At 37.9% G+C, this 16,360-nt stretch overlaps 2 protein-coding genes across 2 annotated transcripts; both read right to left on the bottom strand.

Moving 5' to 3' along the window:
- Nucleotides 1-4,436: 4,436 nt before the first annotated feature.
- Nucleotides 4,437-6,853, bottom strand: LOC101887599 (acanthoscurrin-2). Its single transcript, XM_005189890.4, has 2 exons — nt 5,969-6,853; nt 4,437-5,862 (listed from the first exon to the last, which is right to left on the bottom strand). The coding sequence occupies exons 1-2, from the start codon at nt 5,984-5,986 to the stop codon at nt 5,242-5,244; spliced, it is 639 nt and encodes a 212-aa protein (XP_005189947.2). The 5' UTR covers nt 5,987-6,853; the 3' UTR covers nt 4,437-5,241.
- Nucleotides 6,854-12,105: 5,252 nt separating this feature from the next.
- On the bottom strand, nt 12,106-13,725 carry LOC101887422 (uncharacterized). Its single transcript, XM_005189889.4, has 2 exons — nt 13,544-13,725; nt 12,106-13,466 (listed from the first exon to the last, which is right to left on the bottom strand). The coding sequence occupies exons 1-2, from the start codon at nt 13,559-13,561 to the stop codon at nt 12,912-12,914; spliced, it is 573 nt and encodes a 190-aa protein (XP_005189946.1). The 5' UTR covers nt 13,562-13,725; the 3' UTR covers nt 12,106-12,911.
- Nucleotides 13,726-16,360: the final 2,635 nt, after the last annotated feature.

Below are 16,360 nucleotides of genomic sequence, written 5' to 3'. Positions count from 1 at the left end.
AGACAAAAAAATAAGAAAAAAAAAACCAAAAAATGTAAAAATTGTGGCGTAAAAAAATTGTTAGTGTTTCTGTTAGGGAGGAAAATAGGATGATGTTGAAGTGAGATAAGTGTGTGTGGAAAACGGGACCCTTATAAATTGAATTCATTGATGGCTGGCTTAAGTCATTGGCCGGCTTCTTCGGAAATGAACAAAAGAGCCTAGGACCAAAATCGAACTAAGTGAACCTTAAACTCCTTTGTTAATCTACGAAGAAGCCAGCCGATGACTTAAGGTGGGAATACATAAAGCGCTTATATGGCTGGCTTAGTCATCGCCTGGCTTCTTCGGAAATGAACAAAGGAGCCTAGGGCCAAAATCGATCTAAGTCAACCTAAAACTCCTTTGTTCATCTACGAAGAAGTCAGCCGATGACTTAAGCCAGCCAAATATGCGCTTTATGTATTTCCATCCTTAAGCCAGTCAAAAAAGCGTTTTATGTACTCTGGCCTGAAGGGTCAAAGTTGAGTGGGCTAAGTGTAGGAATTATTAACACCAATATCCCGTGTTATGGTCGTATGTGTTTTGTCGTTTTATTTTGATTTGTTTGTTATAATTTCATGTTGTTCCTTTTTTATTTTTCGACCCCTAGGGCTGATGGTGGCAGGGTTGGGAAGTCATCCCTAAAGCCGTACCCCGACTGAGCTAGTTGTAACCCCACAATAGCGTCGTATCAGGTGGTACGCAACAATATGCAGTTTTTTATCTCACCAAGTAGTTCTTTTTCACTTCTAACTTTTCAAAATTTTCAAGCTCTCAGTGCCCAACACGCAAGACTTCATAACCCATGCCCATGACACTCTAATATCCCGCTTCTTTTTTGTATACTTCATTTTGTTGTTGTTGTTGTTTTTGTATATTTATTTCACTACAACTATTTTTTTCTTGCTGTTGTTGGCGATAATCACCCAAGTGCTTTATAATTATGGCCAAACAATTGTTGTCTACAAGAAAGAAACAGCAACAACAAAAAACCAACCTTACCTTACTGTAACTTTGTTTCGGTTTGGGGGTTTCTATGCTGCTGGCTGCCACAGTTATTAAACTATTTTTGAGGATGATGTTGAGTTATTTTTGTTGCTGTTGTTGTCGTCGGTTTCTGCTATCTTGCTGTGAATACTTATTATATAAAGCAATAATAATAATAAAAAAATAATGATAATGCCTCCACCGAATACTCCACCACCAGTCTACAACTTCATCATCACCATGCTCTTGATAATAATGACATTGTCGAACATCATTCGTCAAGTACCAACCAACTTGTAATGATAGCTGTGTTTTTCTTTCCGGTCTAACATTCGAAGAGAAGCTGACATTTAAATTAACCTGAATTTAGGGCACAACCACTGAAATGGTGCCAAAGTGATTTAGAGGCGACCCATAGCTCGAAGGGCCAAAGATCTTTGGCTGCTGGCAGAAAACCTAGAGAGGAGGAGAGGAGAAGACACCGACACACGTATCCTCAAGAAGGTATATTCTTATAAAAGAATTATTTGCATACCTTAAATATTTACCTGTGACGAGTGGCATACTTTAAAAAAATAATAAATAGTCTATTTTCGGCGTTCCCATGGTAAAATTAAGAAGGTAAAGTCATTTCAAATAAGCATATCCACCTCTGCATTTTCTGTAATTTTCCTTGTCAAAATTTCTCTGAATTAAAAAGGGTTTTCCATCCCTGATTTCTGTGTGTATAATGGATTTATAAACAAATACATTTTGACATAAAGGTGTCATCAAACCAATAATTTTGGAAAAAATTGTAAACATGTGATTGCATAACTTTTCCTTCTTTATTCTACCACGGGTGTTCCATGGCAATTTTATATCCTTCTTCAGAAAACAACAAAGGAGCGTAGGGCCAAAATCGAACTAAGTCAACCTAAAACTCCTTTTGGTTTAATGTACCCTGACCTTAAAAGAGTAAAGGGCCAAAATCGAACTAAGTCAACCTAAAATTTCTTTGTTCCTCTATGAATAAAGGTGGGACTAAATAAAGCGCTTATCTGTCTGGCTTCTTCGGAAATGAACCACCTTTAGTGTGGAAACACATAAAGCGCATATTTGGCTGGCTTACGTCATCGGCTGGCTGGCTGGAAATCAACAATGGAGCCTAGCATCAAAATCGAACTAAGTCAACCTAAAACCCATTTGTTCCTCTACGAAGAAGCCAGCACAATAAGTGCTTAATTTATTCCCACCTTCGAAGAAACCCCGGGAAGTAACTGAAACAGAGCTTGATGAGTTCGCTGCGAAAATGCCAGCATTAACTCAAGTCCGAATTTGTGGCTGCTAAGGAAAAAACGCATGCTTTAAGTACTCAAGCAAATCACGCCGTAAAGTCTTCGAGGGAAGAAAGTGAAACTACTTTCGGAGTTTGGCCTACTCGGAGAAGCTCCGGAGAGTAGCTGAAAGAGAGCGTGATGAGTTCGCTGCGTAAATACCAGCAAAGACAAAAGAATTGGAGTAGAAGAATGGCAGGCTGGAGTGACAGGAAATTATGAGCGCTTGCAACATTAGGCTGTTCAAGGTCTGTAATATGATGCTGCCAGAGAAATATCACAACATTGGCTGCTGAAAGAAGACGACGAATGAAGAGAATTCAGCCTGGAAATTGAAGTCGCCAGACAAAGAAGATGGGAACTTTAAAAGAGACCGAATGGTCTCTCTCTCTCTCTTTTCTTAAGGCGAGAATACATAAAACGCATTTTTGACTGGCATAACTCATCGAGTGGCTTTTTCGTATAGGAAGAAAGGAACTTTAGGTTAAATTAGTTTGATTTTGGCCTTACGCTCCTTTGTTCTTTTCCGAAGAATCCAACCGATGACTTCAGCCAGTCTGGCTGGCTGTTGTGCACGATAACTCTCGAAGGGAGTATCCGATTTGCTGCCAACTTGGTACATCATAATATTATTATCAAACTTAGATCGAGTTCGGAGATGTGCAATATCGGTCCACTCCTTCTGATACCTTCCCCACAAAATGTCAACATTTTCAAAGAAAATAATTTACTACACACGAAGGAGAAAGAAAAATCCGAATTTGCTGGAACTTTGCAAATCCTAATATTTTCATCAGTGCTATGTCAGATGCGAAAATGGACAATATCGGTCCGCTCCATCAATTACCTCGCCCACAAAGGGTCAAAATTTTGAATAATTATAAGTCGTATAAAATATGATGTAAGTGTCCGATTGTCTTTGAATTATACATATCGTAATATTTGTATTAACCCAAGGTCTGGTGTGAAGATGGGCCAAATTGGTCCACTCCTTCTGGTACCTCCACAAAGGGTCAAAATTTTGAATATCAATGAAGCTCATAACACACGAAATTAACATCCGATTCCATTCAGACTTGGCACATTTCAATATTTCCATAAACACAAGATCTGTTACAAAAATGGTAGAGATCGGACCATTCCTTGTGGTACCTCCCCCACAAGGGTCAACGTTTTGAAAACAAAAACGATCATAAAATCCGAAATAAGCATGTGGTTCTCTTCAAATTACACACATCACAATGTTTTTATTAAACTAAGGTCAGGTGTGAAGATGAGCCATATTGGTCCACTCCTTCTGAAAGCTCCTCCACAAAAGATCGAAATTTTGAATACCCATGAAGCTCATAAAACACGAAATTAACATTCGATTCCATTCAGACTTGGCACATCTCAATGTATTTATCAACCCCAGATCTGTTATAAAGATGGTAGTGATCGGACCATTCCTTCGCGTACCTCCCTCACATAGGGTTCAAATTTTTGAGAAACAAAAAGCTCAAAGAAAGCCGAATAAGCATCCACCTCTCTTCAAATTTCACACATTCACATAATTTTTCTAACGCAAGATCTGTTGTGAAGATATTATATATATCTGCCAACCCCTTCTGGTACCTCACCCACAGGGGGTCACGATTTCTAATACTTATGTCTGTCGTGATTTGCGAAACAGTTCGGCGATTCTTTATTTTTAACTGTATTAGATGAAGTATGAAAATGGAATACTTCTTTCCTCTATATCTGGCACCTGACGCATATTTCCATATTTTCCAAAAATTTGCACATATCTCACATAAAGTATAGGAAATAGTAGATATAGTCCAAATTTGGCACGTTGTAATATTTCTATCAATCTTTGGTCAAATACGAATTGGTGTCAATATTGGCCAACTGCTTTGGAACCTCCACCATGAAAGGGCAACAGTTTGCATAATCATAACTCAAAGCTGGGGGTATACATTTGTCCCCAAAACCGACTGATATTATTTTACTTATTTTTTAATTAATTTTTTTTAAATTTTAGAAAACGGCTTAAATAATCTCCCTTGCATTCCGAGAAATTTTGCAGAAAAATCCCCCCGACAAATCCCACTTCAATTGAAAGCCATGCTATTTAACGGTGACAAAATTTACTATTTTTATTATTTTTTTTTTTTAAATTTTTTTTCAGTTTCTTTTCTTTCCTTTTTTTGTTTGTTTCACATAAAAAAATATTTAACATTACAAAATAATACTTAAAAACTAAAACAAAAAAGAAAATATTTATAAAAAAAATAAACTATTTACAATTGTAGTACCGTGCACGCACGCTGAGAGAAATTGTGAAAAAATGACAAGAAGAGATCAACGTGAGTGCACTTCGGACTACAAAGAAACAAGAGAGCGTGAGGTGTCACTGAGGTGTCAGTGTGGATAGTGTGGAAAAAATTGGGAGGGGGTTTTTGAAAATGAAAATGCAAATAAACAAATTGTCAAATGGTGAGTATGGAGCTGAGAGCGAGAGAGAATGTCTCCTACTCCCCTCCCCCACTCTTCTCTTGACAATTTGAATTTGCGGAAATGAAAAAAAACGTTGTTGTTGTTCACAATGTGTTTTTGTTATCCGGTTGAGTTTTTGCATCAAATGGATTAAAATTCTTGGCTGAACTATAGAAACCTATTTGCCACCATATGCAAAATAGGTTGCTATAGTCCGTTTTTTTGTTTTTCTTGAAGGGGAAAATAGCAACGAACATCACTTCTCTGCTTTGGAGGATTTTCTCGTAATTTTAATCCGTTTGATTTGTGTGGCGTTTTGTTTAAATCGGCGCTCGTTCTCATTAATTGGTCCTTGGAGTAGTATTGTTTTGTTTTTGGCAGCATTTCATTGTTGGTTGGATTGATTTGTTAACTACATTATGCTAAAACGGCTAAAAATTTAGAAGGGAGCACCATAGCTTCCACTGGGTCTGGATGGGGCACCATAGGAGCCGGATGGAATACCACCGCCAAAGCCACCACCACCGCCGCTGCTGTAGCCACCACCGCCGCCGCTGTAGCCACCAAATCCACCGCCACCACCGGCCTGGGTGCTGGTCTGGAGATATTGGGCAACCTGGATGGCCTGACGTACACCTTCCAAATCAATGCCAACAACACGGCCACCACCGCCGCCGCCACCGAAGGGAGCACCATATTGGCTGGAGGGCACACCATAAGAACCCGATGGGGCACTGGGATAGCCACCACCGCCGCCGCCGCCACCACCACCTCTACCGCCCAATTTGCTTTCTTCCTGCAAGAGGATTTGACGGACCTGTTCCAAAAGTTGGGGATCAACGTTTTGGCCCTCATAGGTCTGGGGTCCAATGGCCACTTGGCGGTAACCGCCACCACCACCACCGCCGAAGCCACCACCGCCAAAGCCGCCACCACCGAAACCGCCACCACCAAAGCCGCCACCTCCAAATCCACCACCACCACCTCCGCCATTGCGTTGATAGTTATAACCGGATGGTGGTTCCGCCACAGCCAGGGCAGCCAAAGCAAACACTACGAGCTGCAAAGAAAAAAATCAAAAAGTTACTTATATCCTTGCCACCATTTCCACACAAGGTTCACAGATAAAAGAGAGAGCGATCGAGCGAGTGAGAGCCTGAACTTACCACGGAGAAGGAGTTCATAGTCGTGTGTGTGTGTAAATGAGGGGAGAGAAAGAAAACTTAAATTAAAATGCAATTGAGTTGCTTTCAACTAGGCAACCGACGACTGAATGCCAATGATAGGCCACGACAGCCCTCTTTATAGCAAGATTGAAAACCGAAAAAATACCCACCGACCAACCAAAAAAACAACAAAAAAAAAGTTCATCATTAGCCAAACACAAGTTTACAGTTCAGCAGCTCACACACAGAGACCAGATCAGCCAGCTAGCCAGCCAGCCGGTCGCTTGGCCGTCTTAGGCCAAGAGTTGAGTCAAGTCAATAGACAGACAGACAGACAGAAAGCCATACCTCTTTGAAAGCCGTCCACCAAGACTCGTCTTCTCATCAACGACACCATCAACGCCCGCACGCCTGCCCTGCCATCAGCTGCGACGGCGCCTTCAGTTTGAACGCATTGTAATTGCAAAGACTCACTTGCTGACTGGAGGTATGGTCGGGTCTGGTCTTCAAGGAAATATTGAAACTTGATTACAAACACACACACACACTTACAGATAATCTGGGATCTCTTGGAAATCTTAAGGCCCATTTGGCCACAATTGTTGTAAAGTGCACATAACAGTATTTGCTACTTGTTGTTGTTGTTGTTTCTTCTTCTTCTTCTTTTTGTTGTACCTATATGTACCATGCATTTGGCTAGGCAATTTGTCTTTGGCTGCTCTGCTCACGGGTCATTTGTATGGATGACAGAGATTTCGATTGGCTTAGATTGGCTGATTATTATTTCAATTAACCGAAAGCCAAAGAAGATGGCTACCGAAAACCAATCAAGAAGTTTGGAGGTTGTTTTTTTTGTGTTTTGGCGGTGGGGTGGTGATGGGTTTCAATTTCAATTAACATTTCAAATCTACAAGACTGGCCCAAAATAGTATTTCTTTTATGATCCAATAAAAAGGTATGGCAGAGCTCTCAGCTGATTACAAATTTTCTGCCTGGGAATGACCGAATTTCGTCAAATGCATTCCCATAAATGTTGTTGGGAATATTGAGTGTTATGACAGATTAAAAAAAAAAAAAACAAGTAAACAACAAATAAATCGGCCGGGCCGAACAATTTTCTGTCTTAGGCTGTAGTATTCATTACGAACTTCAAATACGAAATTTTAAGCAATTCCGGTGAATAATGTCATTAAAATCATCAAAATACCGAATATCGGGAGGTATCGTTATATGGGGGCTATACGAAGACGTGAACCTACACCGACAATTTTCTTTCTTAGGCTGTAGTATCCATTACGAACTTCAAATACCAAATTTGAAACATATCCGGTGAAAAATGTCGCTAAAATCATCATAATACCTAATATCGGAGGGTGCCGTTATATGGGGGCTATACGAAAACGTGGACATACATGGCCCATTTTCAATACCAAAAGTCCTGCAGACATAATAGACATTTGGGCAAAATTGTTTTAACCTACTTCATTTTGTTCGGAAGCTAGAGTGATTTCCACAGACGGCTAGACGGAAAGACATCGCTAAAGCGTCATATAACTTTCTGCTGATCAAGAATATATAAACTTTGTGAGCTCTAAAATGTATATTTCGAGGTGTTACAAAAAGGAATGACAACCTTAATATACCCTCCATACTATGGTGGAGGGTATAAAAATACAAATGGCGTCCAACACTTGTATCAAATATCAAATGTAAATATGTGCGTCTTGTGCATTGGCGCCCAACACTGAAACTCATTACTCCTTAAACGATAAAGAATCTTTAAAAAGACCTGCATAATCGAAATAACGGTTTTAGACCATGGGTTTCTTTGGACCAAATCCGTTTCAGAATATTTGGAGTCGATCTTGCGATGTCCGCCTGTCTGTCTGTCTGTCTGGCTGGTGCGCACGGCAATTCTCGAAGGGATTATCCGATTTGCTGCAAACTTGGTAAATCATAAAAGTATTGTCATACTTAGATCGAGTTCGGAGATGGGAAATATGGGTTCACTCCTTCTGCTACCTCCCACACAAAAGGTGGAAATTTTCAACAAAAAAAATATATATATTCTGCACAGAAAGAGAAAGGATTATCAGATTTTGCTCCATCTTGCAAATCCTAATATTTGAATTGCTCCTAGATCAGGTGCGTAACTGGACGATATCGGTCCGTTTCATCACGTACATTTTGAATAATTACAACCCTTATAAAATGTGATGTATGAGTCCGATTGTCTTCAAATTTCACACATACCAATATTACTATAAACCCAAGATCTTTCAAAATCTTTCAAGATTTTTCAAAATTTTGAATATCCATGAAGCTCATAAAATATGAAATTAACATCCGATTCCATTCAGACTTGACACATCTCAATATTCCTATAAACACAGGATTTATTATAAAGATGGTACAGATTGGAGCATTCCTTCAGGTACCTCCCCCACAAAGGGTTAAGCTTTCTAATAACCCTAAAGATCATAAAATCTGAAATAACCATCAGATTCTCTTTATATTTCACACATACAAACATTTTTGCTAACACAAGATCTTTTATGAAGATGGGATACATCGGTTCTCTCCTTCTGGTACCTCCCCACAAAGGTTCAAAATTTTAAATACCCATGAAGCTCATAAAAAGCCAAATCAACATCCGATTCCATTCCAGACTTGGTACATCTCAATATGTCCATCAACACAAGATCTGTTATAAAGATTGTAGGGATCGGATCATTTCTTTTGCTACCTGCCCCACATAGGGTTCAAGATTTTAAAAACAAAAAGCTCAAACAAAGTGAAATAAACATCAAACTTTTTTTTTTCAAATTTCACCAATACAACATTTTCGCTAAGACAATATCTGTTGAGAAGATGCCATATATCTGCGAATTCCTTCTGGTACCTCATCCACAAAAGGGTCACAATTTTCCATACTTTTATTTATCATAAAATGCGAAACAACTCAGCGATTCTTTACAACTTGTTATATCTAAATATATGTTTCTCAACCAGAAACCTGAGGCGACTATGGAACTTATGATTTCCCATAAATTGGATATCAATGTTCGATTTTCTTATAATTGGACATGCCAATATTTTTATATGTATTCTTCGGTCGACTATATCTGGTACATCACACACATGTTAACATTTTTTATAAATTATCACATATCTCATGTAAAGTGAAGGAAGTTACCAATATAGTCCAAACATGGCACGTCGCAATATTTATATCATATTTATTTAGGTCCGATACGAAATAGACGATATTGGCCCATCCTTTCTTTTTTTGTTAATAATAATTTAAATTTCTTAACGCTTACTGAATTTAATATAACTTTCAGTATTGCGAGCCAATTTATAAATTCTTTTCGCTTAGCGTTGGGCGCCATGTGTTATACTAGCTTTTTATGGATGGCGCCCAATTTGTCTGAGGATAAAATATTACATAGTTATGGTGGAGAGCCCAATTTTTTTATCAATCTGGCGCCAAGTGTAAAAACCCAAAATTTAAAACACATTAGCTCAATTTTTTTCCGGATACAAGTGTTGGTCGCCATTTGTATTCAAAATATTAAATGGATAATCTTAACTCTCGCTTTTAAGTATTCTTGAATTGTTTGCCACTTTCAGTGTCGAATGACAATTGCTCTGTTTCAGTACCTGCAAGTATCAACTATTTTTGTAATTTTCTTCGATGTCATAGAGGGAAAATCGGTTATCGTAGTAAAAACATGTATATTCTTGAAGGGTTCTAGAAAAGATCAAATTTATAAATTCTTTCCGCTTTGCGTTGGGCGCCATTTGCCATTTGGTAGGAAATTCGCCTACCAGGAGTCTAATGTATGATTATACAAGGTGAGTTTCAACAAATTCAAACGCCATAATTTTTACATATTTTTATAAATTTTATTGAATGAAAGCAAAAAATGTCGGAAATAGCATCAAATTTTAGAATAAGGCCTTTTAGAATTATGGCCTTCAAACGGTCAATAAAACCGTCACACGCTGCCCGAATGTTGCGCTCTGCGGTATTTTGGCCCATTCCCGGCAAAGCGCTTGCTTGAGGTGATCGACACTTTGGTATTTTTTGTAGGGCCAACCTTGCTTTCCAAAATACTCCAGACACAACAGTCGTCCAACGGATTAGTGGTATTCGGAGATTTTGGTGCGCTGGAAATGAAGCGAGGAACCTCATTTTGTAACTATTCTTGGGTGGCGCGAGCTGAGTGCGTTGGTGCTGAGTCCTATTGGAATGTCCAAGGTCTACGGCCAAAATGTTTGCGTGTCTAAGGCTTTTATATACCCTCCAGAATATTTTCGCGATAATATTCGAAATTTATTCTGATGCCACGCTCGATTAATAGTAGCTTAGAGCCACCATCGGCTGTTATGGCGGCCCACACCATCACCATGGCCGGCACTTAAGTTGAGTTGTGGGGGTCAACCGAAGCTGCACATTTTCAGCTGACTTAGGGTGGAAATACAGAAAGCGCTTATCTGGCTGGCTTTAGTCATCGGTTGGCTTCTTTGGAAATGAACAAAGGAGCCTAGGACCAAAATCGAACTATTTCAACCTAAAACTTCTTTGTTCATCTACGAAGAAGCCAGCCGATGACCTAAGCCAGCCAAATATTCTCTTTAGGTATTTCCAGCCTTAGGCAAGTAAACAGGATCATCTGGTTTGTATACAAACTGCCACTGGACAACGAATGTTTTCTCATCGGAGAAAACCAAATTCGGCAGTTCACCATCACCACTTTCGGCCAATCGAAGCAACTCTTTAGCTATTTTGAGTCTAGTTTTTTTTTCTGTTGCGGTGCAAGTTTAAATTTTTGGAATTTCAATAGCTTTACCCCGAGCTCATTTTTCCAATATTTGCCGAATGGAATATTGCGATATGTTCAGCTCACGAGCCATTTTTTGGCCACTGTGACGCTGGTTTCGATCAAGTCGATTCTTTACTTTTCGAAACATTTCTGATGATGTTGCTTCCACTATCTTCCGTCCAGATTCTTGACGTCGGGCTACGCCACCAGTATCACACGGTAACGAACAATGGCACGAGGCACAAAAGATTTATTCACATTAAAATGCTGGAGTTCTCTAACCATAGCCACTTGTGGGTTTCCAGCCAAATATAAAGAAATCACGCTTGACTTCCTTCGGGAATAACTTTTTTTCTGGAAAATTCTCACCAAAATGCTTGTGTACGCTTGTAAACAATATAATGAGCTGTCACTGGAATAATTTTTAACAGCTGTCGGAATAGTTTTAACAGCTGTCGGAATAATTTTAACAGCTGGCTTAGAAATGACAGCAGTCTGAAGTTGGTTGCAGTTCTTTCATCTCACCCTGCAAGTATTCTTGAATTGGTTTAAATTTATAAATTCTTTCCGCGTTGGGCGCCATTTGCCATTTGGTAGGAAATTCGCCTTCTTTGCGGTTTCCTTAACCAAGCCCAATCAAAGTTTGTTACTATTGGGCGCCATCCCATTTAAATAACAAAGACTGTTCTCTCGTTTCATTTTAGATAACCACAAAATCTAGTTATGAATTATGGCGTTGGGCGCCATTTTCTAAAGGTAAATATTCTCTATATGGCTTAGAAATGACAGCAGTCTGAAATTGGTTGCAGTTCTTTCATCTCGCCCTGCAAGTATTGCCGAATTGGATTGAATTTATAAATTCTTTCCGCGTTGGGCGCCATTTGGTAGGAAATTCGTCTACCTGGAGTGTTTTCTTTGTGTTTTCCTTAACCAGGTCCAATCAAAGTTTGTTACTATTGGGCGCCATTCGCATTTAAATAACAAAGACTGTTCTCTCGTTTCATTTTAGGCAATCACAAAATCTAGTTCTGAATTGTGGCGTTGGGCGTCATTTTTCTTGAATTGAATTTATAAACTCTTTCCGCGTTGGGCGCCATTTGCCATAGTAGGAAATTCGCCTACCAGGAGTGTTTTCTTTAACCAAATCCAATCAACGTTTTTAAGTAACAAAGACTGGTCTCTCGTTTCATTTTAGGTAATCACAAAATCTAGTTATGAATTTTAGCGTTGGGCGCCATTTTCTAAAGGCAAATATTCTCTCACCCAAACCTAAAGAACTTCAGTTCTCATAGAAAAAAACTCTCGCCATTTAACGGTGACAAAATTTACTATTTTTTTTTTATTGTTTTTTTTTTCGTTTTGTTATTTTTTTCTTTTGTTGTTTCTTTCATTCCTTGTTCTTTTTCTGCTTCTTCTTTGTTTGTTTCATAGTTACAAATATTTAAAAAAAATCTTTACTTAAAACTAATGAAAATTATTTAAAAAAAAATTGAAAGAAAAATCTATTTACAATAATTAACAAATTTTACTCTCATTGCCATGGAAAATTGGTGAAAAACAACGTCGTGTGGGAGGAGAGAGGATAGCAATGAGAGCATTTGTTGTGAGAGTCCTCTGAGTTATGTGAGTGTAATGAGGTGATAGGAGAATATTTTGAGCGGGGGAATGGATAGTTGGAAATGAAAATGAAATAAAAAAAGTGAACTAGGGTTTCCCCAAACCCCAGTTAACTTGGAAATTTGAAATCGAAAAGGAGTTATCCTTTTTTGAATTTGTTGTTGGTTTTTTTCTCCTGGCTCGATCATGAAATGGATTAAAAATCTGAAAACACAACAGCAGCTCACAAAATGGATTTTTAATGGTTGTTTTTTTTTTCAATCCACTTGTTTGACTGGATCCTTCTCACTTCTCAGCTTGGTATTGGAGGGAGATTGAGGAAAAAAGGGCTCTCCCTACTGTTTTTTTATGTGTTCTGTGTGTTCTCTGTGACATTTCTGGGTGGTGACATTTTAATCCATTTGTGGCTCTTGCGTTTCCTCCGAATATTTGGCAGCATTTCAAATTTGTTGGAATTTCTTCTACTAATCTTAGGCTAGGATATCATATTTGGCAACCTAGAAGGGGGCACCATAACTGCCGCTGGGCCTTGATGGGGCGCCATATGATCCCGAAGGAGCGCTGGGATAGCCACCACCACCGCCGCCGCCACCGGCTTGTGTGCTCTGCTGGGCGAATTGGGCCACCTGAATGGCTTGACGGACACCTTCCAAGTCAATGCCAACAACACGGCCACCACCGCCGCCGCCACCGAAGGGAGCACCGTATTGGGACGATGGAGGTCCATATGAGCCAGAGGGTCCGCTAGGATAACCACCACTGCCGCCGCCACCGCCTCCACCACCACCGCCTGATTTGCTTTCCTCTTGCAGCAGAATTTGACGAACTTGCTCCAACAATTGGGGATCAACATTTTGGCCTTCACTGGTTTGGAAACCACCGCTAACAGCTTGATAACCTCCACCGCCACCACCACCGAAACTGCTGCCTCCACCAAAGCTGCTGCCGCCACCAAAGCTACCGCCTCCGCCGCCACCACCACCACCACGTGGGTAATTATATCCCGATGGAGGCTCAGCCACAGCCAATACGGCCAAAGTCAACACCACGAACTGGCAAAGAAAAGAGAACCACAGCCAAATTAATATCCATACGAATTCCTCCTATCCTCCATACATGCCATACTTACCACGGAGAAGGAGTTCATAGTTGTGAGTCTTGAGTGTGTGTGTGTGAATGAGGGGGAAAAGAAGTAAAAAACAGTTATAATTTAGTTGCTTTCGAGTAGGGAATCAACGACTGAATGCCAACGAAAGGCCACCACAGGTCCTCTTTATACCAAGTCGCTGCCGTTGGCCATCCAAGCTGCAACATAACACCAACAGCAACAACAACAACAATGAACTCTCCAAAAAAACAAAGCAACAAAAAACTCCATTTCAAGTGATGAGCATGCTAAAGGGGACAACCAAATGTGTGACGCAGGCGCATTATGGCATTAAGTGCCAGTAGTTGTTGTTTCACAAGAAAAAATAAAAAACAACAACAACATCAAGCAAATAAACTTGCAAAAAAAGAACGTACATCAACCAAATATATAACCACATTCTTCATGAAAAATGTTGTCGATAACAAGGTTTTCTATTGAATATAGTTACGATAATAAAATTTTCTATAGAAAATAGTTTCAATTACAATATTTTCTATAAGAAAAAGTTTCGATAACATGGTTTCCCGAAGAAAACAGTTTCGATATGCACATTTTCTATAGAAGTAGATCCGATAACAAGATTTTCTACAGTAAATGGCTTCGATTACAAGAGTTTCTATAAAAAAAGGTTCGATAATCAGTTATTCTTAAATAAAATAGTTTCGATAACAAGATTTTCTTTACGAAATAGTTTCGATTACATGGTTTTCCAAAAAAATAGTCACGATAACAAGTTTTTCTAAAGAAAATAGTTTCGATAAGAAAATTTTCTATAGAAAATAGTTTCGATTACAAGAGTTTCTATAAAAAAAGTTTCGATAACCACTTATTGTTAAGAAAATAATTTCGATAACAAGATTGTCTTTGGAAAATAGTCAGGACAACAAAGTTTTCCAAAGAAAACAGTTTTGATAACACGATTTTCTATAGAAAATAGTCACGATAACAACGTTTTCTAAAGAAAATAGTTTCGATAAGAAAATTTTCTATAGAAAATAGTTCCGATAACAAGATTTTCTAAAGAAAATAGTTTCGATAAGACAATTTTCTAAAGAAAAAACTTTCGACAACAAGATTTTGTATAGAAAATAGGCACGATAACAAAGTTTTCTTAAGAAAATAGTTTCGATAAGAATTTTTTCAATAGAAAATAGTTCCGATAACAAGATTTTCTACAGAATATAGTTTCGATTACCAGAGATTATATAAACGAAAGTTTCGATAACCAGTTATTCTTAAGAAAATAGTTTCGATATCCAGATTTTCTTTGGAAAATAGTTTCAATAATAAGGGTTTCTAAAGAAAATAGTTTCGATAAGAAGATTTTCTATAGAAAAGGGTTTCGATAACAAGATTTTGTACAGAAAATAGCTTCGATAACAAGATTTTCTATGGAAAATAATTTCGATACCAGGTGTTTCTATAGGAAAATGTTTCGATAACAGGTATTTCTATAGAAAAAAGTTTCGATAACCAGTTATTCTTAAGACAATACTTTCGATAACCTAATATTCTACAGAAAATAGTTTCGATAAAATAATTTTCTGCAGAAAATAATTTCGATAATAAGATTTTCTATATAAGCTAGTGTCAATAATAAGATTTTCTATAGACATTAGTTTCGATAACAACATTATAGACGAAAATTAGCTTCGATAACAACATTATCGATAGAAATTAGCATCGATAACTACACTTTCTTTATAAAGAGCTCCGATAACAAGATTTTCTATAGAAAATACTTTCGGTAGCAAGATTTTCTATAGAAAATACTTTCGACAACAAGTATAACAGTATTTTCTATAGAAAATACTTTCGATAACAAGATTTTCTATAGAAAGTACATTCGATAACAAGATTTTCTAAAGAAAAAAAATCGATAGCAAGATTTGCTATAGAAAAAATTGTCTGTAAATTTGTAAAAAAATAGTTTCGATAACAAGATTTTCTATGGAAAATAGTTTCGATAACAATATTATGTATATAAACTTATTTCGATAACAAGATTTTCTATAAAAAGTTAATTCGATAACAAGATTTTCTATAGAAAATACTTGCGATAACCGGATTTTTAATAGAAAATAGTTTCGATAACAAGGTTTTTTATACATAATAGCATTGATAACAATATTTTCTATGGAAAAAGATTTCGATAAAAAGTTTTTTTTTTACATAGAAAATACTTTTGCTAAAATATGCTCTGTTCCAGCACCAGCAAAAATCGATAAATTTTGCAATCTTTTCGATATCACTAAGGGGAAAATCAGTTATCGTTGTAAAAACGTTTACATTCTCTTGCAGTTCTGGAAGAGACCAATAGCTTTCTATAGAAAATAGTGTCAATTAAAAGAACGTATTAATTTTCTATTGGAGAAAATATGTTTTTCTACGGAAAATTTTTCCGATAACAACTTTTTGTGGTTAAAATGTAATGCCCAGCTTACAAAGTTCACAAAAAAGTGCTTCATTCACTGTTAGGGGTTCCCAACGGTGGTTTGTGGTACGAAGCAAGGGGAAGCAACATGTGGACATTGCGTGTGTAATATTTTTGGTCTTCTGGATTTCGTTGTTGTTGTTGTTTTTCATCTTGTGGTGACCAAATGTTTTGCCATAACGTTGAACATCTTCTTCTCTTTCAGCGTCATAGCCAAGTAGTGTGTGTGGCGATGATCTTCATGGCAATCACTACTGCAATGATGATTGTGTGTTCATCATCATCATGACGATTGTTTGTTGCATGACGTCGATTTTTTTGTTTTGTCGATTTGCAAATGGATTGTTGTTGCCTTTTTTTTC

This window comes from Musca domestica, unplaced genomic scaffold, assembly GCF_030504385.1.
Source record: "Musca domestica strain aabys unplaced genomic scaffold, Musca_domestica.polishedcontigs.V.1.1 12, whole genome shotgun sequence".
NCBI lineage: Eukaryota > Metazoa > Arthropoda > Insecta > Diptera > Muscidae > Musca > Musca domestica.
Note: the sequence above shows the minus strand (reverse complement) of the source record. Positions and strands in the feature narration are given on the sequence as shown.